This window comes from Cryptomeria japonica, chromosome 10 (genome assembly GCF_030272615.1).
Source record: "Cryptomeria japonica chromosome 10, Sugi_1.0, whole genome shotgun sequence".
NCBI lineage: Eukaryota > Viridiplantae > Streptophyta > Pinopsida > Cupressales > Cupressaceae > Cryptomeria > Cryptomeria japonica.
In genome coordinates this window covers 88899833-88925315 of record NC_081414.1, presented here as the reverse complement: position 1 = coordinate 88925315, position 25483 = coordinate 88899833, and the positions used below count along the sequence as shown (strand labels likewise).

The window sequence follows — 25483 nt, the reverse complement described above, 5'->3', positions numbered from 1 at the left end:
AAACACCTAGCGGGCTCCAAACACTTTTATTAGAAAGGACGAGGAAGTTGGAAGCAATGATGCACCGTTTGACCACTCTTCTCCCATTTACGAGGTAGAAAGCGACAATCGGCGCTTTAATAGACTGACCTATACACTTTACGCGGTCATTGACTTCAAGGAATTCTCTGGTGAAAAAGATACTCCGCGGGTTTAGAATTTTTATTTTGCTTTGCCAAACTCAGACTTATAAATGGGCCTTCATCCACTCTCTCTCGCACACTCCAGTCTGGGCTCTGGGCGGCTTCTTCTCTCTAAATTGCTTCTCTTGCCCTTGCTTTCTCAAACTCAAGCGCATTTTTGTTGCAAATACGCTGAAAAGATGATGAATTTGAGGAGTAACCTCGGAATTGTGAGCCACAGCACCACCCTCGTGCCGGAGGTGCCTTGCTTGAGTATGAGAAGCAAACGCAACAACCAGAGACAGAGAGCATCAGCTTCGAGTGCAACACAAGTATTGACCACAGTGAATAAAGAATACAAGGAAAAGAGCAGGAGCCCTAACGATTATCCCCACCTCGAGCACAAGGAGATGAACACAAAGAGAACGAGCGCAAGGAAATTGAGCGATGTGTGGAGGGAGGTGCAGGGCTCGAATAACTGGGAGGGCCTGCTGGAGCCAATGGACCATCTCCTCCGCAGCGAGCTCATCAAATACGGAGAGCTTGCCCAGGCCTGCTACGACGCCTTTGATTTCGATCACTACTCCAAATACTGTGGCAGCTGCAAGTACAACCGCAGAACCATGCTCCAAGATCTCGGCCTTTCTCACACCGGATACGAAATCACAAAGTATCTCTTCGCAACCTCCAACATCAATCTTCCCAATTTCTTCAAAAAGTCACGGGCGGGGGAGAAATTGTGGAGCAACCATGCAAACTGGATGGGGTTCGTGGCCGTGGCGGAGGACGAGCAGGAAATAAAGAGACTCGGGCGGCGCGATATCGTGATCGCTTGGAGAGGCACCGTCACTCGTCTGGAATGGCTGGCGGATCTCATGGATTTCCTCAAACCCGCGGGTTTCCATTCTGACCATCCCGATCCCCGTGTCAAAGTTGAGTCAGGGTTTCTAAACCTGTACACCGCCTGCGAGAAAAACTGCCGGTTCGCCAAATCCAGCGCACAGGAGCAAATACACGCGGAGGTCAGAAGACTGATCGAAATGTATAGGGGAGAAAAACTAAGCATAACAATAACGGGCCACAGCCTTGGGAGCGCCCTCGCAATGTTGAGCGCGTACGACATTGCTGAGATGGGAATCAACCAGGACAAGGAGAAGGAGAATGAGAATGAGAAAATTCCCATCACGGTCTTCTCCTACGCAGGTCCACGGGTGGGAAACTCCGCCTTCAAAGAGCGCCTGGACCAGCTGGGGGTCAAAATCCTGCGAGTGGTTAACGCCCACGACGGGGTTCCAAAAGTTCCCGGAATTCTGTTTAACGAGCATTTTCAATTACTGAGAGACTTGATCGACAAGCTTCCCTGGAGCTACTCCCATGTGGGAGTGGAGCTGCAGCTGGATCACACCAAATCCCCCTTCCTCCGACCCACAAGCGATCCGTCCTGCTTCCATAACTTGGAGGCGCATCTCCATCTCTTGGACGGATACCACGGCAGCCAAGAGCGGTTTTACCTGGCGAGTGGACGAGATCCTGCTCTTGTGAACAAGGCAGCTGATTTCTTGCAAGACCATTTACATATCCCGCCGTTCTGGAGACAAGACCACAACAAGGGCATGGTCAGAAACTCCGAGGGCAGATGGGTTCAACCCCAAAGAACCCAATCCCACCTTGTCTAATTGTATGATTATGTGTGATCATTAAATCTCTGTTTTTGATATCCCGAGAGTTTAAACTGTTTATTAGCATCCCTTCTATACATGAATTTGGAATGGGCCTTCTACTCAGATCAAATAGTTTTTATTTGCACGCGCGGTGTTTTAGCATTAAGAAACCCAAACATGGTAAAGCTGTTCATTGCACCTATTCCGATCACAGGTCTAAATATGTTCTGGGTAGCTTTAAATTTAAGCGGAAGTTGAACATCCCATGAATCCACACCGGATCTATTATTAGTATTTATACGATGCCCATACCACGACGAACAGCGTTTATGGGCACCGAAAAAAAAATCGTAGAGCCAAGGTCTGGAAATACAGTCTTCGATGTCATAAAACTACCTATATCGGATCAATGGGCAAATTCGCATTTTAACCAAAGTTGCTGTCATGAAGCTATACAATTGGAATATGTATCTTTTCGAAAATAAGGGATGACGCATTTTAACTATCTATATGAGTTGCTATCATAAGGGATGAGGTCGGGATCGTGCCCCAGGGAAATTTGGCGGAATGGATACCCCTCAGTCTTTGGCTCTTAGCCAAAGAGGTTCAGCCTATTGGCTCGTGCCCCCGTATCGGGTGGCAAAAAATACTTTGTGAAGGCCCTCGCTGGGCTGGCAGCTCGCGGGCTTCATGCCCTTGCTGGCTGTCGTGCTTGCAGGTTTGGACCTCCATCGAAAAAAAAATAGACATTTTGAAAATGATATTTTATATAATACATATATTTAAATTATTTAATATAAAAATATTTGATTTTGGTGAAGTTATGCTACACTTAAAACTAGAAGCATTTAATTTGATGTGTTTGTGATACTTAAATATATGAAAAACAAAAAATATATTTTATTATTTTTTTTAATTTTTATTATATTCTTTTTACAAAATAAGTACATTAATATTCTTCATAAATATATATAAAAACAAAAAAATATTTATATATTATTTTAAATATATAATATATAACTATATAATATAATAAAATAGTAGTATAATACTCGTGTATCTATCTTTAAAGAAATATATGTAAAATATATCAAGAGATATCATTAATTGAATTTAAATTTTATTCATATGTAATTACTTAAGGAAAGGGTATTTGTATCAAAATTAATATTATAATAATTATTTGTAATTAAGATTTTTATTTTAAAATTCACAATACTTATAATGACATGTTATAGAAACATACTTAAAATTGTAATGCTTAAAACAAATAAATACATATATTAATTGTATAATCTTAGGTGCATTGAGGAGATAAGAATTTGGAGGGGCGTTGAGAAGACATACTCATTGGCATTGTAGATAATAAAGAGAGAAGTCTGCAACGAGTTAAGAACGTGGCAAATAGTAGGCACAAGACAGAAAGAAAAGACACAAAGACAATGCCAAAGGAATGCATGGTAAGATGGAGTGGAGGAGAGATTGAGTTTGTTTGATGCAAGCAATTAACAAATGAGTGCAGATTTTAATTTAATGTACAAAATTTAGAAATGAGTGAAAATAGAGGAGAGGGCGCTCAAGAGAGTTTAGAGATAGAGAAAATGAAAATATGAAGAGAGGTAAGCGCCACAAATAAAAGAGACATGAGAAGTGGTTGCACAAGGATGAGGGGTAGATTAAAAAATTAGAAATAGAGAAAGTTCATAGAGCTGAGTGAAGGAGAGTGGAGGTACGCAGCAAAAGCCAAAGGGGCCAAAGGGTGTGGGAAATGAGTAGAGGAAAAGGGAAAGGTGCTCAAAATGATAAGTAAATTAAAGATTGAAAGAGGATAAGGGTGTCGTAGAAAGTGGTGCTTCAATTCTATGAAGATTGCAGATTTGAATTAATGAAAAGTTGCAAATAAGAGAAGAAAGAAAAGAGCTTCCTACAAGCATAGAGATATAAAAACAAAGAGAAGTAACTATGTTAAAACAAAAAAGTCAATGATGAAAAATGACACAAAATAATTTAATTTTGCAGATTTAAAATCAAATATGAGTGAGAGGAGCAAGAAAAAAATAAAAGAAAATTACAAAATGAGTTTGTAATGTTTCTATTTGAATATTTAAAATAAAATAGTTTTTTTTGGTGAACATAAGAAACAATTGCATTTATTGATGATTTGGATTGTGAACAATTTCAATGTTAGTTTCCAAAATGTTCTTGATTATTTATGTATGTTGTTAAGAAGAGGAATAGCATGTAGAAGATGAATTGCTACTAATGCATGAATTAAAAATTTAATTGGAGTTATTTGATGTAGATTTGAGTTCATATGAAACTGGATTAACAAAGTTGTTTTGGCTCACATTTGAGTTGTGGATGGGAGGTTGGGCAATCTAAAAAGGTTTCTCATTTTTTTTCTACATCAATTGGTATCGGAGCTAGATAAAAGGCTCATTGAAGATATAAATCAAAGAAAATCTTGTTACTCATTGGTGAAGTGTGTGAGGAAAATTTTGATTCTTAACAATTCCACATTTGAATTGTGTGTGAGGTGTGTGGGCTATCCTCTAGTAGAAATAAAGTTGGGTAGAAGGTGTGTATACTTTCTCCATGGAAGGAAAGTGGGTAGAGGAAGTCTTGAGAGGAGCATCTTCCAAAGTCTTGGTAGGGTAGAGGATAGTAAGTAAATTTGTTGCAAGGATTACCTATGATTGCAGAGGACATTGGCTCTAACAAATATATGTGTAGATTATAGAAGTGCAAATCAAAAAGTGAGAAGATGTCTTCTAGGAAGAGGAGGATGAGGTGGGTCATGAGGGGACCCATGATAATCTGAATTTTGGGAAGAATATTGGGATGAAGTGGAGAAATGGAAACTCCATGAAGAATTGAAAAAGATTGAAATTAGGATGGATATCTTAGAAAGAAATTATTTTCCTAATAATGTTGTGATTGCAGGAAATGAAAAAGAAGTAGATAATAATGAGTTTGTAGTAGAGACATGTCTGTTGGAAGGCATAAAAGAGAACAATGAAGATGAGAAGTACAACAGTTGTGAAAAATGAAGAAGAGAAGAATGAGATTGCAACAGTTGAAGAGGTTGCAACAAACAAAGAAGCTGAGATGATAGAGTTAGAAGACCCTAGGTTTGAAAAACAAGTGGACAATGAGGAGAGTAAAATTCAATGGAATGAAGAGATGAATAACATTGACAAATTTTTAGAAGGAGAATTCATAGATGAACCCGAAGAGGGGTTAGCAAAAAATTCCATTGAAGGTGAGACGATGAACATTGCAGTAAAGGGTGAAGAAGAAGATGTTGGACAAGCAAAGAATGAAGTGGTAAATTTTTTATTTTTCTACATTTTATGGTGAGAAAGTTGATCTAGATATACATATAGAAGAAATGGATAAGAAGAAATTAGTGAAAGTGAATACAAGGAAGGAAAAAATGAATTTTGTAGTTGTCGATTGATATAGACATATTGTATGTTTGTACAAAAGAGGATGCTATAAGTGAGATTTGGTGGAGGTGGTTCGTTTGTGGTGAGTCATGTTGGGTGAATATTTTTTCACTAGCGTACCAATAACAAAATATATAATTCACACATAGCTAGGTTGAGAAATTAATCTCTCCTCTCAGCAAGGGGAGGTTCCCTTTGAAATTTCTTCTCTAATTAACAAGAAACTAAAATTTGTGGGTAAGTTTTGGGCATATAACTCTCTTTTTTAGAGTTTATGTATTCTCCCTCCACTTTGTTACAATTCTCTATCACTTTTGATACTTAAAGAAATGAACAAACTAAACTTACAATCAAGAAGCACAAAGTCTTTCTTGAATGTAATTCTAACTAAGCTAATGATTACAAATGATATGAAATTTAACTTGCAGCTCAAAGTCTTCAAGTATAATTTCCCAATCCCTTAAAAATACAAGTAATAGAAGCAATACTGTAAAGCGGAAAATCGCAATCGAACCCTAGTTGCTCTCCCCTCTTCCAACTCCAAGGAGAGAGAAGGGATGTCGCTAGGGTTGATGGTTTTCACTTAAGGGAGAGACTTTACATTCAAAAGAGGGGTTGAAACCCACAAGATCCAATCCCACACAATGCAAGATTGGATGCTAAATGCGTTTCAAGCATTAAGACAGCAAGGCTACCCTCTTTTGTAAAGAATGTTGATAGAAGAATTAAGCTAGGAATGCATAGAAAGTGACCAAGATTCACTTATAAACTGAGATAGGGATATAGGATGAAGCTGCGGACCTGGAATTAGCAGTAAAATGTCGATAAGGCGCTGTCCTGCAAATTTGAGCAAAAGTTGTCGAGACGATGGCGCCCGGCGCCACGGTCCTCCGAAAAATTCGCGAAACGAAGGGGGATCTGTTCGTCTCTGCACAAGGATTCCAGATCTTCAATTTCAGCCGCGTACCTGCAACCTACACACAGAAAAGCGAAGACGATTGGGGGGTTAGGGATTAGGGGTTTGCCTTTAGGTCAAAACCCGGTTTTGGAATTAACCAAGAAATGAGAAATGCTGTAAATGTAAATGTATGTAATGTAAAACAAGTACTAATACCTTGTTGTAAGGATGTTTGTATCCTTATGTGCGAAGGTATAGATGTTGTTGTTTGTTGTATGTTGTATGTAGTAACATGTGATCTCCTCTTCAATGGTTGAATCCTTGTCTTGAATGCAACACTTAGCCTTGAATGGAGACTTGAAATGATCAATTACTTGAAGGAATGCTTGAATGCTTGAATGCTTGAGTATAGTTTCCACGCTTTTTCCATCATATCCAATGAAAGAGGAAAATGTAGTTTATATACTTGTCATTTAGGGCTGATAGACTGATTTTCCCGACCTTAGGCCGACCAGGAAAGATAATTTTCCAATTTGCAAACATAAAGACCCGAAGTCCAAAAGAGACCGGGCCCAAAATAGGACCCAGGGACCAGGGCACTGGGCGCCATGGTCCTGGGGGACCAGGGCGCTGGGCGCTCTGGTCCCACCTCCCAGGACAGTAGGGTGCAAAGGAGGTTGAGGCCAGGGTGCAAGAAAATGCAGTTTTCAGTGTCATAATCAGGTTTCGGGGTCTCCATTCAGGTTGCGTGTTGCGTCGCCATCGTGAAGACCCAAATGCGGTCGAAATTGCAAGTGTCGCAATTTTAGGACGCTACAAATACAAAGCCTACCACTAATCACTTAACATCAAAAAATTTCTCAAATATGCAAATAGTACAAAGTCTACTTATCACAATTGGAAAGCTCTATTACTCACATAAACAATATCACCAATACCAAGGAATTAAAGAACATATATAAGCAATGAACATAGGAACATTAAATCATATAAACAATCTTTGATACAACTCAAAGTTTGAGATCAAATGGAATTGCTTTCTTTATTTACTTGATTGAATCTTCACAACAAAAAGCTCAAAGTCTTAGTTGGGGCAAAAATTCAGCATGGTCTTGCTTAGCATAATAAAAGATAAATATTTATGAATGAGGCTCTCCTATATATAGGAGAGAAAAGGAGAAAAAGGTGGGCGTAGTTGACTAATTCAACTGCACAGTCCCACTTGACTACAACTACAACATAATGGAACATGCAACTGCAAGAAAATTTACAACATCTAAAAATGCATCTACATGAAAAAAATAAGTGCTAAAAAGGGGACACTTTATTCATCTTTCTCCTCCTCATTGGATTTAAATTCTTCAAATTTAGCCAAGATGGATTTCATCTCAACTTCATCTGGCAAGGCGATGGAACTTGATATGGCATTGATCTGGAATATAGCATCTCCGGTCTTCACATGTTACTTCTTTCCATCCTTGAGTAAAGAGGCAAGAAACTCTAAACCAACCATATAGGAAGCAAGGGATATCAACTATTCTTTCCTCTTTCTTAAAACTCCTTCATATCTACATGCCCAATTTCAGTATCTCTGATATCTGCCACATTAGAGTCCACCGAGATTTCAGAGAACATATTCAAGTACTTATCGTACTTGTACTTCATATTTTGTATACAAGTTTTCCTATGTTAGACAGTTCAAATAACCGGAAGACAACTCGGAGGGGGGGGGGGGTGGTGCATCAGTTGTCACAGATTATTGGAACTATTAGCGGTTTAAAAATATAATACCGGAACCCAAAACATTAATACCAGAATAGCAATTAAACCAATTAAGCATAAACAATAATCACAGACTAAAAACCATCCACATGACACCAAGATTTATACGTGGAAAACTCGGTAAAGGGAAAAACTACTATGGGAAGCCTACCCATAGTCAGATAATACTTATGCAGTAAGTATGTGAATCACAATTGAGGGGCTTGCACTTGTAGGAAGGCAAACAACCTAGAGCACACTGCTCATAACAAAAGGAGCCTCATTGATTACATAGAAATCTAGACTACAATCCAAAAAAGTGTTGAACTGCAAAAGATAACATCTCCTATGCCTAAGTATAGTTTTAGCTAAGCTCAATACCAGAGGACTGAATCCTCTTATATAAACCCAATTCGATCTCTAATGATCGACCAAATCCTCTACCTGAATGATATTACATTATTCGTGCATTACATTCCTTGACCATGACCTCTAACATAACCATGATGATCTACAATGAGATCTTACATCTATATATACAAACCCTTGACCATAAACAATTAGGTCGGCCACTAGATAATAAACCAATTACATAATTACAAACCATGTTGGCCTTAGACCAAACAAATAATATCCAACACATAAGACATCCCGAAAACACATCGAGAGGTCCAATCCACAAGTTACATTAAAGCTGGTCCATAACCTAGATCAACCGAGACCCAGTATAGGTCTACATGCTACAACAATGATCTCCATCTGCCAAGTCTCGAACATGATCACCAACAACATCCTGAAACTCCACTAGAGGCTGCACCAACACCACTTATGTAATTCATCAAAGATCTTCATCAAAAGCTCTGCTGGTGAAACCCTCATCGAAACTAGAAACTAACCTTCTAAGTAAGCAGGATAGCATCCGATCACCAGACCAAAACCAACTGACCAAATATGAGCATGAGTATCATGAACAAGCCAATTCCATCACCAAACTATACTGGAGCCTACCGGATCATGCCGGATCCAAAACAACCAAAATCCAGTCAACCTATCGAGACCAAAAGAGTGCCGGTAAAGCATCCAAATAGCTAGTGTTGGCATCAATGACAAAACATCAATGCAACACATAATCAATTCCACCAAATGGCCAACAACCTGGTGATGGATCTATGTGAGTGGGAGAGGCCTTCGACTTGGTCGCGGATGGATTGGATATTTGCAAAAATGTTGCAAAGAACATGTTTGTTAGGCCCATAATCAGTATGCATCATCAGAAGGACAAACTAGAGATCCAAAATGAAACAAGACAAAAAAATTAGTTGAAAAAGGCTCATGAACGGAAAAATGTTAAAACTGGCCCTGACCTGCTAGTTGCAAGGTGGAGGAACTGGCATGTCAGGTTTTAAAACCCGACATGCTAGTTCATAGGAAAACAAGGCACTGACAGGTCAAGGTTTAAAACCCGACTTGCCAATGAGACCAAATTGACAGGTCGGGGTTTAAAACCTGACCTGTTGGTTCATAGGAAAACAAGCCACTGACAGGTCAGGGTTTAAAATCTGACCTGCCAATGAAACCGAATTGACAGGTCAGGGTTTAAAACCCAACCTGTTGGTTCAAAGGAAAACAAGTCACTGATAGGTTGGGGTTTAAAACCCAACATATCAATGACCGAATCTTACTAGCATGTCGGGTTTCCAACCCTGACCTGCTAGTTGAAAGAACTTAGGAAAGGCTCGCATGTCAGGGTTTGAAACCCGACATGCTAGTTGAGGGTATTGAATCCTCACATGTCGGGTTTCAAACCCTGACATGTGAGCTGAGGGTGTTTCATATCGGCGATTTGCATGTCGGGCTTCAAAACTCGGCATGTAAGTCCAAGGAAGAACGATCATCATGTCGGGTTTTGAAGCCCAACATGCGCATAAAAAAATTCTCATTTCGGGTTTCGAACCCCGACATGAGAGGTTAGCAGGAAAAGAAAAACTGCCAGTCAAACTTTAAAGTCCAACCTGCTAGCCAAGCAGACCGACACATTGGACTTTAAAATCCGATGTGCTGACATAACCAAACTGACATGTCGAGGTTTAAAACCCGACATGTCAGTAAAAACAAAGAAAACCTATAACTTTTAAACGACTGAACATGAAGATGCAAAACGAAAAGCGACTAATCGACAAGGTCAGTTAGCCTTTCCCGGAGGACGTGAGGTATGAAACAGAGCAGTTTCGTAGGGCTGCCTCACGATTTTGACCATGCTAAAATCAAGGACAATAGGTGGCTCTAATTGGGGAACAAGCTACACCACTTGAAGCTTGTAGAATCCAGAACTCTGAGTGGCTGTATCCATTGGGCTATAGAGTCAGGTGACAAAAAGACATAGATGACAAGAATGATGATATAACTGAAAACAAGACTCAAGCTTGTGCAACTGCACTTATTGAAAAGAAAACTAACCTATCCTAAACTGACTGACAATTGAAACCTTCCTAAATGAAATCCAAAATAGTTGTGTTTCTTCAGTAGCTTGGAATGCCTTGCATGATCATAAGCAACATTGTATAGATGGAGCATGACGGACTTGAAAAGCATTGAGAGGGGGGGGGCGGGGGTGAATTAGTGACACCAAAACAAACACAACTTCAAACAATAATCGGTAGATGAACTTAACCAAGCATTTAAACAAAATACATGCTATTCAAAATGAAATAACAACATCCACATAAAGTAGAACATCCACCATAACACAAGTGTTTATACTTGGAAAACCCAAATAGGTAAAAACCACGGTGAGATGGAACTCACAAGTTAATTATCTGGAGTAATAGATAACTGACCGGTTAAGGTCTTACAAAGTGCTCTGCTAGGAGCAAATCTTGTTAGAGATCCTAAGCTTGATTAGAAGCTTATACTCTGTTAAGAGTACTACCCTGTTGAGAGTAACCTCGTTGGAGGATTTGAGAATCCAAACTAATGGAACACCTTGTTAGAGGATTTATACAATGAAGCTTGTTAGAGCTTACTCGGTTAGGGGATTTGATTCTGTTGTAATGATTATAAAACAACAAGAAAGGTTTGATCTGTTTTGAGTAGCACAAGACTTGCTTGATCAGATCATTCTAAGTACATTCAACATTGCTCTTCATCTTAACACTTATCGTTCTTCAACAAAAGATTTCACTCTTTATGCATATCAATATTCGCATAATCTCCTCTTCTATGTCAATTCTCTCTCTTCTAAATGATTCACTAAGATGTCTTTAAATAGACATACAAATCTTATGTCAGCCATAGGAACACAATTTCCTAGGTGCAGTGTATCTAGACAGTTAAACATAACTCATCACAAAAAATGACCGCCAAGAAAACGGTGCTAGTAACTCATCACAAAAATGGATACCGATTAGAACAGTAAATACCAGTTCGAACAAAACATGTGAACCATTGTCCTGGAATCTTCTGCTTGATCTTCATCTTCATCTTCATCTTCATTTTGATGCCGACTTCATGTAACCACAGGTTATCTCTTAGTCACATACTGTTTGACACAGAGTACCAGCTAGAGATAGACCTTAAACATACCAGTTAACAATGTAAACCAATGAAGTTACACTGTTAGTCAATGTAATCATATGTGTGTGTAAGAGTGTTTCATCAATGACAACAAGTGATGAATACATTACAATCATCATCAAGCCAACAGAGCATGAACAAGGGTACTAGAACTTGATGCAACACTCCTTGGAAAAGATGAACAAATTCACCTTCCTCTTGGTATGAATCATATGTGTTGCTACCCCAAATTGGAGTTTTGAAACCAGACCACTCTTGCTTAGTTGAATGTACTTGTTTGGCTTCTTTCTCAAGTATATCCTCAAGCTCATGTACAAGTGGTTCCTCTGGCTTTCCATTAGCCTTCAACCAAGAAAGATGTCTGATTGGACATCCTATTGATCGTACAAAGACTGAATTCTTCTTACTAGTTGCAACTTGAACAACTGGGTTTCAACCATAACAACCTCATGCTGAACGAAATGATCTTCTTCATGTGATTCAGATGAAAACATGATTGCATTGTATTCCTTAGTAGGATGTTTACCAACTTCTGATTGGAGAGAATCATCAAAAAGACTTGAACAAAACACAGTCTTCATCAATTTCTGGGGTAGGTCTCTTATGCAAGATACGTCCAATTTCATGACCTTGGAGCATGAAAGCATTCATTTCAACTTGGCTGGAATCTTCTTGCATGTTCACATTTTCACTTCTCATGATGTGATTGTCCTCCTCCATTATACCTAGCATGGTCTTTTCTTTTTGTTCAATAGCTTTCTGGAACTGCATAAACTAGATTTGAGAGTCGCCAGCTATGTCTTCTTCCTCCTCTTGGAATAGACCAGCAAGATCACTTTATTCTGATTTAGAGTCCTCCACTGCTGCATTTTTTGGTGGTTCGTCAAGTGTAAGCTCTTCTGGTGGCAAAAGAATCTTGTCTTGATTTCTAGTTGCATAACTAGGAGTAGTATTTGGATATGGCCTCCTAGGAATGTCTTCATAAGGGGAAGAAAATACACCTTGAGCTATTTGCTTTTTGAGGGCAAGAAACTCATTAGCCAACCTCTACACCATGGTATCTGCTCTCTTGGTAGACCATGATCCCAAAGAAGAGTTTTCTTTGGACCCATTTGGCTCTATCTTTGTCTTGCTCGCAAGGATAAGATCATCTTCAACCTCAACTGCTAAGGTTTTTGGAGCTACAAGGTCTCTTGGAACTGCTCTTATCAACAAGAAACTCACCTTAGGTGACTAAGCATTGATGAAGAAGCACTTCAAATTTGCAGTAGTAGGCTGAGAAGCAATCGAGATGCGGTTATGCAACTTGTTGAGTTTAGCAACAAATTCCCGCATGAGCTCTTGTGGTTCCTTATATTCATTTGAATCAATTATGCCAAGAGCGCATGCTCATCTTCTGCAGGTTTGAACCTTGCCTCAAACCTTGTTTGGAGGCTAGCCCAATCTATGATAGAATTATTTGGAAGATGATAGAACCAATCAGCAGTTGCACCTTGCAAAGTTTTAATAAACAACCTTATAGATACATCTTCATGCTCAACTCGTAAAACACCACACACAATATAAAATGCAGTGATGTGTTCATCAGGATGTTGAGCACCATCACCCAAAAAATTGGGAAAGTTCTTTCACGAACCATCAGGAAGAACATGTAAGGGTAGAGTCAGGTTCAACAGACCAAAAACATTCCCCCAAGGACCTTGAGCAGCCATTTTACATGTCCTTGGTGAAATTTTGATAAATTATAATGAAAGGAATTACAATGAATACGATACCGGTATACTTCAACCAAAAGCATGAGGCTTTTGGATGCATATCGTATCCCCAACAGAGTCACCAAAAAATTGTTGAGTGAATATTTTGTCACTAGTGCACCAATGAAAATATATATAATTCACACACAGCTATGTTAAGAAATTAATCTCTCCTCTCAGCAAGGGGAGGTTCCCTTTGAAATTTCTTCTCTAATTAACAAGAAACTAAATCTGTGGGTAAGTTTTGGGTATATAACTCTTTTTTTTGCAGATTTTATGTATTCTCCCTCCACTTTGTTACAATTCTCTATCACTTTTGATACTTAAAGATATGAACAAACTAAACTTACAATCAGGAAGCACAAAGTCTTTCTTGAATGTAATTCTAACTAAGCTAATAATTACAAATGATAAGAAATTTAACTTGCAGCTCAAAGTCTTCAAGTATAATTTCCCAATCCCTTAAAACTACAAGTAATAGCAGAAATACAATGCCTACCACTAATCACTTAACATCAAAAAATTTCCCAAATATGCAAAATAGTACAAAGTCTACTTATCACAATTGGAAAGCTCTATTACTCACCTAAACAATATCACCAATACCAAGGAATTAAAGAACATATATAAGCAATGAAAATAGGAACATTAACTCATATAAACAATCTTTGATACAAATCAATGTTTGAGATCAAATGGAATTGCTTTCTTTATTTACTTGATTGAATCTTCACAACAAAAAGCTCAAAGTCTTAGTTGGGGCAAAAATTCGGCAGAGTCTTGCTTAGCATAATAAAATAAATTATTACGAATGAGGCTCTTCTATATATAGGAGAGAAAAGAAGAAAAAGGTGGGTACAGTTGACTAATTCAACTGCACAGTCCCACTTGACTACAACTACAACATAAAGGGAACATGCAGCTGCGAGAAAACTTACAGCATCTAAAAATGCAACTGCATTAAAAATGCATCTACATGAAAAAACTAAGTGTTAAAAAGGGGACACTTTATTCATCTTTCTCCTCCTCATTGGATTTAAATTCTTCAAATTTAGCCAAGATGGATTTCATCTCAACTTCATCTGGCAGGGTGATGGAACTTGATATGGAATATAGCATCTCCGGTCTTCACATGCTGCTTCTTTCCATCCTTGAGCAAAGAGGCAAGCAACTCTAAACCAACCATATAGGAAGCAAGGGATATCAACTATTCTTGCCTCTTCCTTCAAACTCTTTCATATCTACAAGTCCAATTTCAGTATCTATGATCTCCACCACATTAGAGTCCACCGAGATTTTAGAGAACATATTCAAGTACTTATCATACTTGTACTTCATCTTTTTGTATACAAGTTTGCCTAATGATGGATCTATGTGACTAGGAGAGGCCTTTGACTTGCTCGCGGATGGCTTGGACATTAGCAAAAATGTTGCAGAGAACATGTTTGTTAGGCCCATAATCAGTATCCATCATCAAAAGGATAAACTAGAGATCCAAAATCAAACAAGACGAAAAACTTAGTTGAGAAAGGCTCACGAAGGGAAAAACGTTAAAATTGGCAGGTCAGGGTTTAAAACCTGACCTACTAGTTGCAAGGTGGAGGAACTGGCATGTCGGATTTTAAAATCCAACATGCTAGTTCATAGGAAAATAAGTCACTGACAGGTCAAGGTTTAAAACCCGACCTGCTGGTTCAAAGGAAAACAAGTCACTAATAGGCCGGGGTTTAAAATCCGACATGTCAGTGATTGAATCTTACTAGCATGTTGGGTTTCAAACCTCGATCTGTTAGTTGAAAGAACTTAGGTAAGGCTCGCATGTCGGGGTTTGAAACCTGACATGCTAGTTGAGAGTATTTCATCCTCACATGTTGGGTTTCAAACCCCGACATGTGAGCTGAGGGTATTTCATATCGGCTGACTTGAATGTCAGGCTTCAAAACCTGACATGTAAGCCTAGGAAAGAACGATCATCATGTCGGGTTTTGAAGCCCGACATGCGCATAAAACAATTCTCATTTCGGGTTTCAAACCCTGACATGAGAGGTTAGCAGGAAAGGAAAAATTACAAGTTGGACTTTAAAGTCCGACCTGCTAGCCAAGCAAACCGCCACATTGAAATTTAAAGTCCGATGTACTGACACAACCAAACTGACATGTCAGGGTTTAAAACCCGACGTGTTAGTAAAAACAAAGAAAACCTATAACTTCTAAATGACTAAACATAAAGACGCAAAACGAAAAGTGACTAATCAACAAGGTCAATTATCCTTTCTCAGAGGACATGAGGTACAAAACGAATAGTTTCGTAGGGCTGCCTCATGATTTTGGCCTCGCCAAAATCGAGGACAACAAGTCAAAACCCACAAAAGAGGAGAGAAATGGAGAGAGTATTTAGTAGAGGAGATTGAATTATGATGTAATTGATTCCATGTGGAGAAAGATGAGTAAAGAGAAAAAATGTTAGAGGTGAAGGACAATTGTTTTGATAAGATGTTGGAAGAAGAGAAAGAAAAGTTGAGTTTGTTTTAATTGTTTCAGTGATGGAGTGTGTTGCAGATTGCATTCAATATAGAAGAATGGTTCAATCACTCAACTCTATTTTTGTGAGCCTATGCCCACAAACTTTCTATCAGGATAGTTTGATGTAGGATCATCCAAGAGGCGGAAGGATGTCTAGTAAATGAAAATATTTTTGACATATCTGGCACTTCTCATACATGAAAGATGGAAGATCAAAATTGCAAATGAATAGAGAGATAAAAAACAAATACATATATTAATTGTATTAATCTTAGGTGCATTAAACATATCAAAATTTGGAGGGGTGTCAGGAAGACATACACATTGGCAATATAGATAATAATGAGAGAAGTCTATAGTGAATTAAGAAGCTGGTAGATAGTAAGCAGAAGATGGAGAGAAAAGAACAAAGATAACGCCAAAGGAATGAATGGTAAGATGGAGTGGAGGAGAAATTGACTTTGTTTGATGCAAGAAATAAGCAAATGACTGTAGATTTTAATTAATGCATAAAAATTAGAAAGTAGTGAAAATACAGGATAGGACAGTCAACAAACTTTAGAGAGATAGACTAAATGAAACAATGAAGAGATATAAGCGCCACAAATAAAAGAGACATGGGAAGTGTTTGTGTAAGGAAGAGGGGTAGATTAAAAATAAAAAATAGAGAGAATTCATAAAGTTGAGTGAGGAGGAGAGTGGAAGTATGTAGCAAAAGCTAATGGGGTTGAAAATGAGTAGAGGAAAAGGGAGAGGTGCTCAAAATGGTAAGTAGAGTAAATATTGAACGAAGAGAAGGGTGTAGCATAAAGTGGTGCTTCAATTCTATGAATATTGTTGATTGGTGATGAGGTCTTTAGTACTCCAACCTAACATTTCTTTGCATTGTAGCATCATGATGACATTATTTGAGTCACCCTGAATAATAATTATTTGATAACATTTGTCCTTAGTAGTAGATATCTCATAATAAGTCATCGCCACCTCTACAAAGCTAGAATTTTGAATGCCAAGGTTAACCACATAGGCCAACACCAAGTTTCCATTTTGATCCCTAATGACCCCACCTCCACTCACTTGACCTGGGTTCTCTTTAGATGACCCACCAAAGTTTAATTTCAGACTACCAATGTCAGGTGGGGACCATTTAATAGTATTTCTATGCCCAATAGGAAGGGAACTAAAAAGAGAGAGGAAATCAACCATATCCCAACTTCTTGCAATAAACCAATCCAAAGTCGAGGGCAAACATGCATGCTTCTTACTCTCCAAACATTTCATATTCTCCTTGATGAGATTAATTATGGATTAGGCTAAAGATTCCTATTGAATATTTTTATCTCTAAAGATTTGATTGTTGTGTTCTTTCAATAAACTCTACCTAGTATGGAGGAAGGACTACTACTAGAGTTCCTTTATGAAGGGACAGGTCAATGGAGGGGTCCAACCAAAAGAGCCTCTTTGGGCCTCGTATGCCATGCTCGGGATATGAAAAACATGCTTATAATATTTTGTCTAATGCTCTAAAAAAACTGGTAGTGAAATATTTTCAAGTTTTGACCAACACATGATAAGTTTATACATGACAGGGTTTGGAGATGATGACTTTGAGCTAAAACCACATTATAACACACTATAAAAAATATTGACAAGTACACATTTTAGACAATCCAGATATTGGATTCAATGCAAAAGTTAAAAATTTAAGTGTTTAAAACTTTGGGCAACAAAATCTCAATCCTATTTACCATGTTTTATATTTAAAGATTTATTTTCCTCACATTATATCAAATTTATGAGTGGATAGTTAACACTGATCACTTATGCACTTCCAAATCTAGACCCTAAACATTTAAGATAAAAAATTCAAATTATTACTCATTAGCCACATCATTAGTTGATGTGAGAAATCTTAGTGCATACTCTCTTGATTTTTGCATCTAAGACATTCACTCATTCATATAAGGATGACATAAGAATTATCAAGGGGCATTCTAAGGCATTGAAAAATATTTGAGTGTATTAATATTATTTTTTAAAGTTGTATTAGAGAACATCATTGTAGGTCCATTATACTCTTTCTTTTTATCTTTGATATTTTATTTAATAATTAAAATTAAACTTAAATAATAATGTACTTAATTTATTCAATTCCTTTATGGAAGGGTATAAGTAAAAACTATATGAAAGGTTTTTGACTGAGTTGTTTCTGGTGGAGATAGTTTCGACAAAAACACATGGCATATGGATGGTGCCTACATGACAATACCTTTTCGGTTAAGTAGGTTTCATTCAAAACCAACTCAGATGAAAATATTTTGACAAACTTTTCTAAATATAAAAAATTTAAAAATTAGGGGCCCGACCATTTTTCAAGACCTGTCAAGCAACATTTTTAGCCAAAAGCTACTATCAACCTCCTGCCCACCAAATTGACTAAATTTCTCTTCTCTTCCAGGTATCATACATCTTTAAAAATATATATATTATTTTTTATTCATTATCTATAATTTTGGTTGTCAAATTTGAAATAGGGTTTTTTAATTCTAATAAGAGAAGTTGAAAAATCTTTAAAATATATCTAGATTCTTCCTTCTAAATGGTAGAAATAATTTGTAGTTTTAATTTTTAATATTAGTACAATGAAATTCAAAACCCTTATATGGTTTCTTGAAAACTTCTTCATGCCAAATATAAACCATCCTACAACCTTTCCTTTAAACATAATAACCAAAAGATGACTACATAGAAAAAATTTCAAAACCTAGCAACTTGACTATAACTGAGAGCTTATAATGCTTAACCTAGTTTTCTTTTATTACTTTTTTTAAGATTGTGCAAATTAATTTCAATTGTATGCAAGGATACAACCTGGTGTATTTCAAATTATGAAGGCATGTTTAGTTATCATCAAGGAAAATTCACGTGAGAGAATCATAAAGTGCACTCTAATTGCACTATCTACTTTCTTAATAGTCCTAGATATATTAAATACATACATATATTGTCTTTGGTTCTTGGTTTGATCTTAGTAGATTGATCCTCTTTAAAGGGAGCTTCTTAACAATGTCCCCATACACCATCTTTCTTGAGAATGTGAGTTGAAACATCTGAAATATTGAATTTCAAAATTAGATTAATTTATGAGGTAGGTTTAGTTCAACATGTCAAATTCATTCCTATACCATGTTCAATCATATGTATCTCAACCTCTTCAATTAAGGTAAATGACCTTCATTTTCCATGTTTCTAAACTATATAAACTAGTGCTAACCTTTATAGTTGAATGAAATATGAGTCAAATAGAAGCAATACTTTATTATTCCACAATTCTCATTTTAAAATAGTGTTTGGATCTAAACTAAATTATAATCTAGTTGATTTTAAAATTTTGATGTATTTGTTCAAAAAGGTCTAATTTTCTTGTAACATGATGAAATAATTTTTGACATCTATTAGTACTATTTATTCATCGAATCTATAACTAAGAACAATTATTTGTAATTATTCACCTCTATCCATTATTACCATACATCTAACACCTGCGCCTAGAGATTTATTTATATTTATTTACTCTGGTCTATACATCAAACACCTAGGATTGTTAGAAAAGTGAGTATGTCACTTTCTAAGGTTATCTTTTTCAAACTTGTGGTAAGTCTTCTAATTTTCTTGAACAATGTCTTGCAACTCTAAATCTATTCTTTCTAGGTTTTAACCTCAAGTACTATCACCTTTTAATATGATCATTTTTCTTTCTTTCTTAAACATAGGTTGTCCACATATTGTCTTATGCATGCTTTATATCTTTCCTACTTATTTGAATTTATATTTATACTATAAAATATTTTATGGATCCCAATAAGGATATAGGATTGGAATATGCAAGATAAACCTTAGCCTTTATCATAAACATTATATCCCGAAACTTTCTTTATTTCACTATCTTAGAACTAGATCTTTATACTACAATCATGTATCTTCACTAATCTTTCATAACATTCCTCGTCCATTATGTTCTCCACCTATATGTTGCCTTCTATTGTCAAGATAATGAACCACCAACTCTTCCCTATACTTTAACTATTTCTAGAAGAATGATCATGGATTCTTACCTATAGATTCTTTACTGAAAATTTTAATGAAATATTTCCAACATTGTCACCCTCACATGACCACTGTGGACCATTTAATACCATTATCCCTCAACTTATATGTAACTTGGTTCAATGGCAATTCCTATTCTCTATTATTCAATAGATCTTTTTGTAGGGTAGTATTCATATGCTAGGATTATATGTCCTAGTTTTAATCCCATTCTTCTATTTCTTTTGAAACCAATGAATGTGAATTTATTTTATGTGAAAATTGTTGTTGAAATTGTAGATAATATTGATTTCAAGTTAATTAAAGTTATATTTTGAAATCAATTTGTACTTACCACCACATCTATCAAACCAAATCCAATGTTGTGAAGCATTTGTCCCGCATAATCTCATATCTTCAAAAAAATTCTAAAATAATGGGCTACGTAGCTCCTATCATGACCCGTATCATTACTAATATAAATTTGAACCTCCTTGATGATAATACATTCATAATTGTACTTTGTACCCCATCGACATGAAACTCAACATGTCTATAGAAAAATTGTACAAAAGGTTGCAACTTGCTCAGAATGATAATATTGACTCCCAATCTCAATTTGAGGACAAAATGTATAGTTCTAGAGACAAAATTGCTTAGCTTGGAAGCTTGCACCATTGCAATGTTGGATGTGTGGATATATCATTTTATAAAATTTATTCATAAACTCATTGTAAGGTAATTCACTCTGTTTCAACACAAATTTATTGAATTCGGCTGCTACCTTCGTTTGGTATTTTCCCATATTCAAATATCTTCCACATAACTTGCATTGAATTATCAAATTCTCAAATGGTAAAAGTTTTTTATTAAGATAAACAAATTTTTCAGAGACCGGAAACCCAAATGCAACAAAAAATAAAACACATAAATTAGAATCTAACTAGCTACAAAAATAGGGGATTCACCTCAGAACATAAAACCACAAAAAATAGACCTAAACAGGACACAATAGCATAAAAAGATAAGATAGAGCTTTCATAAGCTCAACATTTTTCTAGATTGCTTTATTATTAATCTCCTGGAGTTCCTCCATAATAAACCTCGAACTACCTATCATCTGATGTTTGCTCCTAGTCCTGGTACACGGTCCCATGGATGCCTGCACCTCCTGATTCATCTTAGTCAAGTTGATATCTGGGGATATCTCTGCTATGGTCATCTTCTCCTTCTACGAGGCAATTTCCTCATTGACTCTCTTAATACCCTTAACACTATTGTGCATGGCTTCCTTGCTAACCTCCACCAAACCCTTTAGTTTACTCTTCAGTTTCTGTATCTCTTTCTCCAGCCTATCGATTTTTGCCTTCAGTCTTCATGATCTTGATATCTTTCACAATTTGTTGGGATAACTTTAGGAGTTCATCAATCTTATCTGGAGCAGGAATCTCAGTGAAAGTGACAGTGAGATCTTTAATCTACTTTTTCAGAATATTGATTTCCCAAAAAAACTATTGGAAACACTTTCCCTGATACATCAGTGACTTCCACAAGAGCATATCAACATCCTTTTCATCATCTTTGGTCTCGTTGGGGTCCACATTGAGGGGGATGTCGAGTTTTATTTTGTTATCCTCCTTATCAAGATTCATTGCCTTATTTTCAGTCTTCTATTTTTTCCGATTTTGCTGGCCCAAAATGTGGGTCTACGAAACAGGGGTTTTCTTTTTAGCAGCCCATCTAGGAGGGGTTTTTCTACTGCTGCTAGTACTAGGAGTGGTCTTTTTCAGGGGTCCCTCATCCTCCGAGGTTTTATAATCCGAATCGTCCAACACCTAGACATCATTCCAATCCATAGCCTTCCTGCCCTCTGCATCATCAAACTTCGTATTCGATACATCATGCACCTCCTGAATGGCTAAAGACTTAGGGTTTTTTAGAGCAGGGGAGGGTTTGACCTCATGGGCCTTTGCATACTCTATGATTAGGATGATTAAACCCTCATGAAGAATCGAGTTATCCTCATTCTTAGCATGCTTACTAATAGATAACTCTAGAGAAGATAACAAGTAAAACGGAATGGAAATTCTTTTGTCATGCCTAAAATGGTTTTGAATTGTGAAATGGTAACTGAAAATGCTAACAAAGCGACCATCAAGGGTAATATACCTCATAATGAATTCCGCCATGTCTGCCCAAAGACTCTGAAGGTCCAGCCGGTTGTAGCCGCCATCTGGGTTCTTCTTAACCCTTCTTCTTTCACTTTATTTATCGCAGAAAACAAAGAGGGCTTCTTCTAAGTTCTTCCTTTCTCGGAAGAATTTTCTGCCCTCCATACTGAGCCCCAAAATCTCGGCAATGAAAGATCTGTCGATTCTAAACTCTGCCCCATACACACGCAACACCCTATTATCCCAATTACTCACAAATAAGTCTGTGAGTTGATGATTTTGTCCATGAAGTTTTTGAACAAAGGGCTCCATTCCCCCATCCACAATTTCCCTCTAGACCTCCTCATTCTTCTCCCAAAGCTCACACGAGGATGACTCCATTCTGATTTTGTCTCCGCCCATTATGATATTTTTTCTGTGATTTTTTCGAACAACACCAAAACCAAACTTTAGGCCGACGCAAAACAAACAGAGCCATAGGAACAATCTGGAAACTCGCCTTTGCTCTTTTCTATGAAAAGCCCTACACGTGTGATCTATCATCATTAATGTTCGAGCGATGAAAGATTTTCGGCGTCCTTCCTCGCCAACTCACACAACTGGAATGGGAAGGAATCCCCTTCCTGCTACCACTTTTCATCATCTCTTACCACACCTAGATTAGCCACATGGTCAGCTAGCCTATTACCCTCCCTCAAAACATGTGATGTTTTAATATCCTCAAATTTGGTTATCATTTCAAAGCATTGCTACATTAAATGGTTAATCGTCCAGCTACGAGGAGATTTTTTGTTCAAGCAATTTATTATATTCACTCTCCAACCACACCTTCTTAAATTCTTCAAACTTCCACAATCATTGCATTTGTTTTTTATACATTTTTCATTGAATTTAACTTTACAAATTGAATTCATGTACACGATAAATGTATGCAAATAATATACCAAAATTTTCACTATTATTATTAATATTAATAATATTAACTATTATTACTATTATTACTATTATTAATAATATTAACTATTCATATAATTTTCAACTAAATATTGGTACCACCGAATGCCAAGATCACTAGAACAACAACATCAAAGGGTTTCGCATGGAAAACCTGAATTAAAGAATTTTAAATGCAATTGTTTAAGGTTCTGAAAATTTTCCAAACAAAGGAAATTTTTGCAACCTCAATCAGTTCGGAAAGGGTTAATCCATGTGCTGGTTTGGAATTGCCTCGAAATTCCCGAATAACGGGCTCCAAATATTTTTTTAAATCAAATACTTTTTTTAGCAAGGTCGAGGAAGTTTCAGGTGTGTAGGCTTATCTCATGTACCGTTTGACTACTCTTCTACAATTTACGAGGTAGAAAGGGACAATCGGAGACTGACCTCTATAATCAACGCCGTCGTTCTAATTTCAGTTCTCACGCGGTCATTGACTACAAGGAATTGTCTGGTAAAAAAGATACTCCGCGGGTTTGGAATTTTTATTTTGCTTTCTCCAACTCAGACTTATAAATGGCCCTTCATCCTCTCTCTCTTGCACACTCCACTGTGGGCACTGGGCTGCCTCCTCCTCTCTAAATTGCTTCTCTCGCCCTTGCTTTCTCAAACTCAAGCGCACTTTTGTTGCGAAAACGCTGAAAAGATGATGAATTTGAGGAGTAACCTTGTGAACCACAGCACCAGCATCGTGCCGGAGGTGCCTTGCCTGAGCATGAGAAGCAAACCCAACAACCAACAAAAACAGAGACAGAGAGCAACAGCCCCAATTGCAACACAACTGTTGACCACAGTGGAAAAGGAATACAAGGAAAACAGCGGGAGCCCTAACGATTATCCCTACTCCCACCACAACGATATAAGCAAAAAGAGAAAGAGCGCAAGGAAGCTGAGCGATGTGTGGAGGGAGGTGCAGGGTTCAAATAACTGGGAGGGCCTACTGGAGCCAATGGACCATCTCCTCCGCAGCGAGCTCATTAAATACGGAGAGCTTGCTCAGGCGTGCTACGACGCCTTTGACTTCGATCCCTATTCCAAATACTGCGGCAGCTGCAAGTACAACCGCAGGACCATGCTCCAAGATCTCGGCCTTTCTCACACCGGCTACGAAATCACAAAGCACCTCTACGCAACCTCCAACATCAATCTCCCCAATTTCTTCAAAAAATCTCGGGCGGGGGAGAAATTGTGGAGCAACCATGCCAACTGGATGGGGTTCGTGGCCGTGACGGAGGACGAGCAAGAAATAAAGAGACTCGGGCGACGCGATATCGTGATCGCTTGGAGAGGCACCGTCACTCGTCTGGAGTGGCTGGCAGATCTCATGGATTTCCTCAAACCCGCGGGTTTCCATTCTGACCATCCCGACCCCCGTGTCAAAGTGGAGTCAGGGTTTCTGAACCTGTATACCGCCTCTGAGAAAAACAGCCGGTTTGCCAAATCCAGCGCGCAGGAGCAAATACACGCGGAGGTTAGAAGACTGATCGAAATGTACAAGGGAGAAAAGCTGAGCATAACAATCACGGGCCACAGCCTTGGCAGCGCCCTGGCAATGCTGAGCGCGTACGACATTGCAGAGATGGGAATCAACCAGGACAAGGAGAATGAGAATGAGAAAATTCCCATCACCGTCTTCTCCTACGCAGGCCCACGGGTGGGGAACTCCGCCTTCAAGGAGCGACTGGAGCAGCTGGGGGTCAAAATCCTGCGAGTGGTTAACGCCCACGACGGGGTTCCAAAAGTTCCCGGAATTCTGTTTAACGAGCATTTTCAATTACTGAGAGACTGGATCGACAAGCTTCCCTGGAGCTACTCCCATGTGGGAGTGGAGCTACAGCTGGATCACACCAAATCCCCCTTCCTCCGACCCACAAGCGATCCGTCGTGCTTCCACAACTTGGAGGCGCATCTCCATCTCTTGGACGGATACCACGGCCGCCAAGAGCGGTTTTACCTGGCGATTGGACGGGATCCTGCTCTTGTGAACAAGGCAGCTGATTTCTTGCAAGACCATTTACATATCCCGCCGTTCTGGAGACAAGACTACAACAAGGGTATGGTCAGAAACTCCGAGGGCAGATGGGTTCAACCCCAAAGAACTCAATCCCACCTTGTCTAATTATATTTGATTATGTGTGATAATTAATTCTCTGTTTTTGATATCCCGAGAGTTTAAACTGTTTATTAGCATCCCTTCTATACATTAATTTGGAATGGACCTTCTACTCGGACCAAATACTTTTATTTGCACGGTGTTTTAGCATTAAGAAACCCAAACATGGTATACGTATTACGGACACCAAGCTGTTCATTGCACCTTTCGCGATCACAAGTCTAAATATGTTTGTACCTTTAAGCGGAAGTTGAACATCCCCTGAATCCACACCAGATCTCTTATTAGTATTTTATACGATGCTCATACCACGACGAACAGCCAAAAAAATATCGTA

General features: G+C 37.9%; 2 protein-coding genes across 2 annotated transcripts; both read left to right on the top strand.

Annotated features, from left to right (window-relative positions):
- Positions 1-251: 251 nt before the first annotated feature.
- LOC131031546 (phospholipase A1-Igamma1, chloroplastic-like) lies at positions 252-1878 on the top strand. Its single transcript, XM_057962683.2, has one exon. The coding sequence runs from the start codon at positions 362-364 to the stop codon at positions 1835-1837; it is 1476 nt and encodes a 491-aa protein (XP_057818666.2). The 5' UTR covers positions 252-361; the 3' UTR covers positions 1838-1878.
- A 21643-nt stretch (positions 1879-23521) lies between these two features.
- Positions 23522-25195, top strand: LOC131031541 (phospholipase A1-Igamma1, chloroplastic). Its single transcript, XM_057962678.2, has one exon. The coding sequence runs from the start codon at positions 23680-23682 to the stop codon at positions 25150-25152; it is 1473 nt and encodes a 490-aa protein (XP_057818661.2). The 5' UTR covers positions 23522-23679; the 3' UTR covers positions 25153-25195.
- Positions 25196-25483: the final 288 nt, after the last annotated feature.

Bases quoted from the DNA above. Each gene is read 5' to 3' on its own strand.
- LOC131031546 (XM_057962683.2), top strand. From the start codon at position 362: ATGATGAATTTGAGGAGTAACCTCGGAATTGTGAGCCACAGCACCACC.
- LOC131031541 (XM_057962678.2), top strand. From the start codon at position 23,680: ATGATGAATTTGAGGAGTAACCTTGTGAACCACAGCACCAGCATCGTG.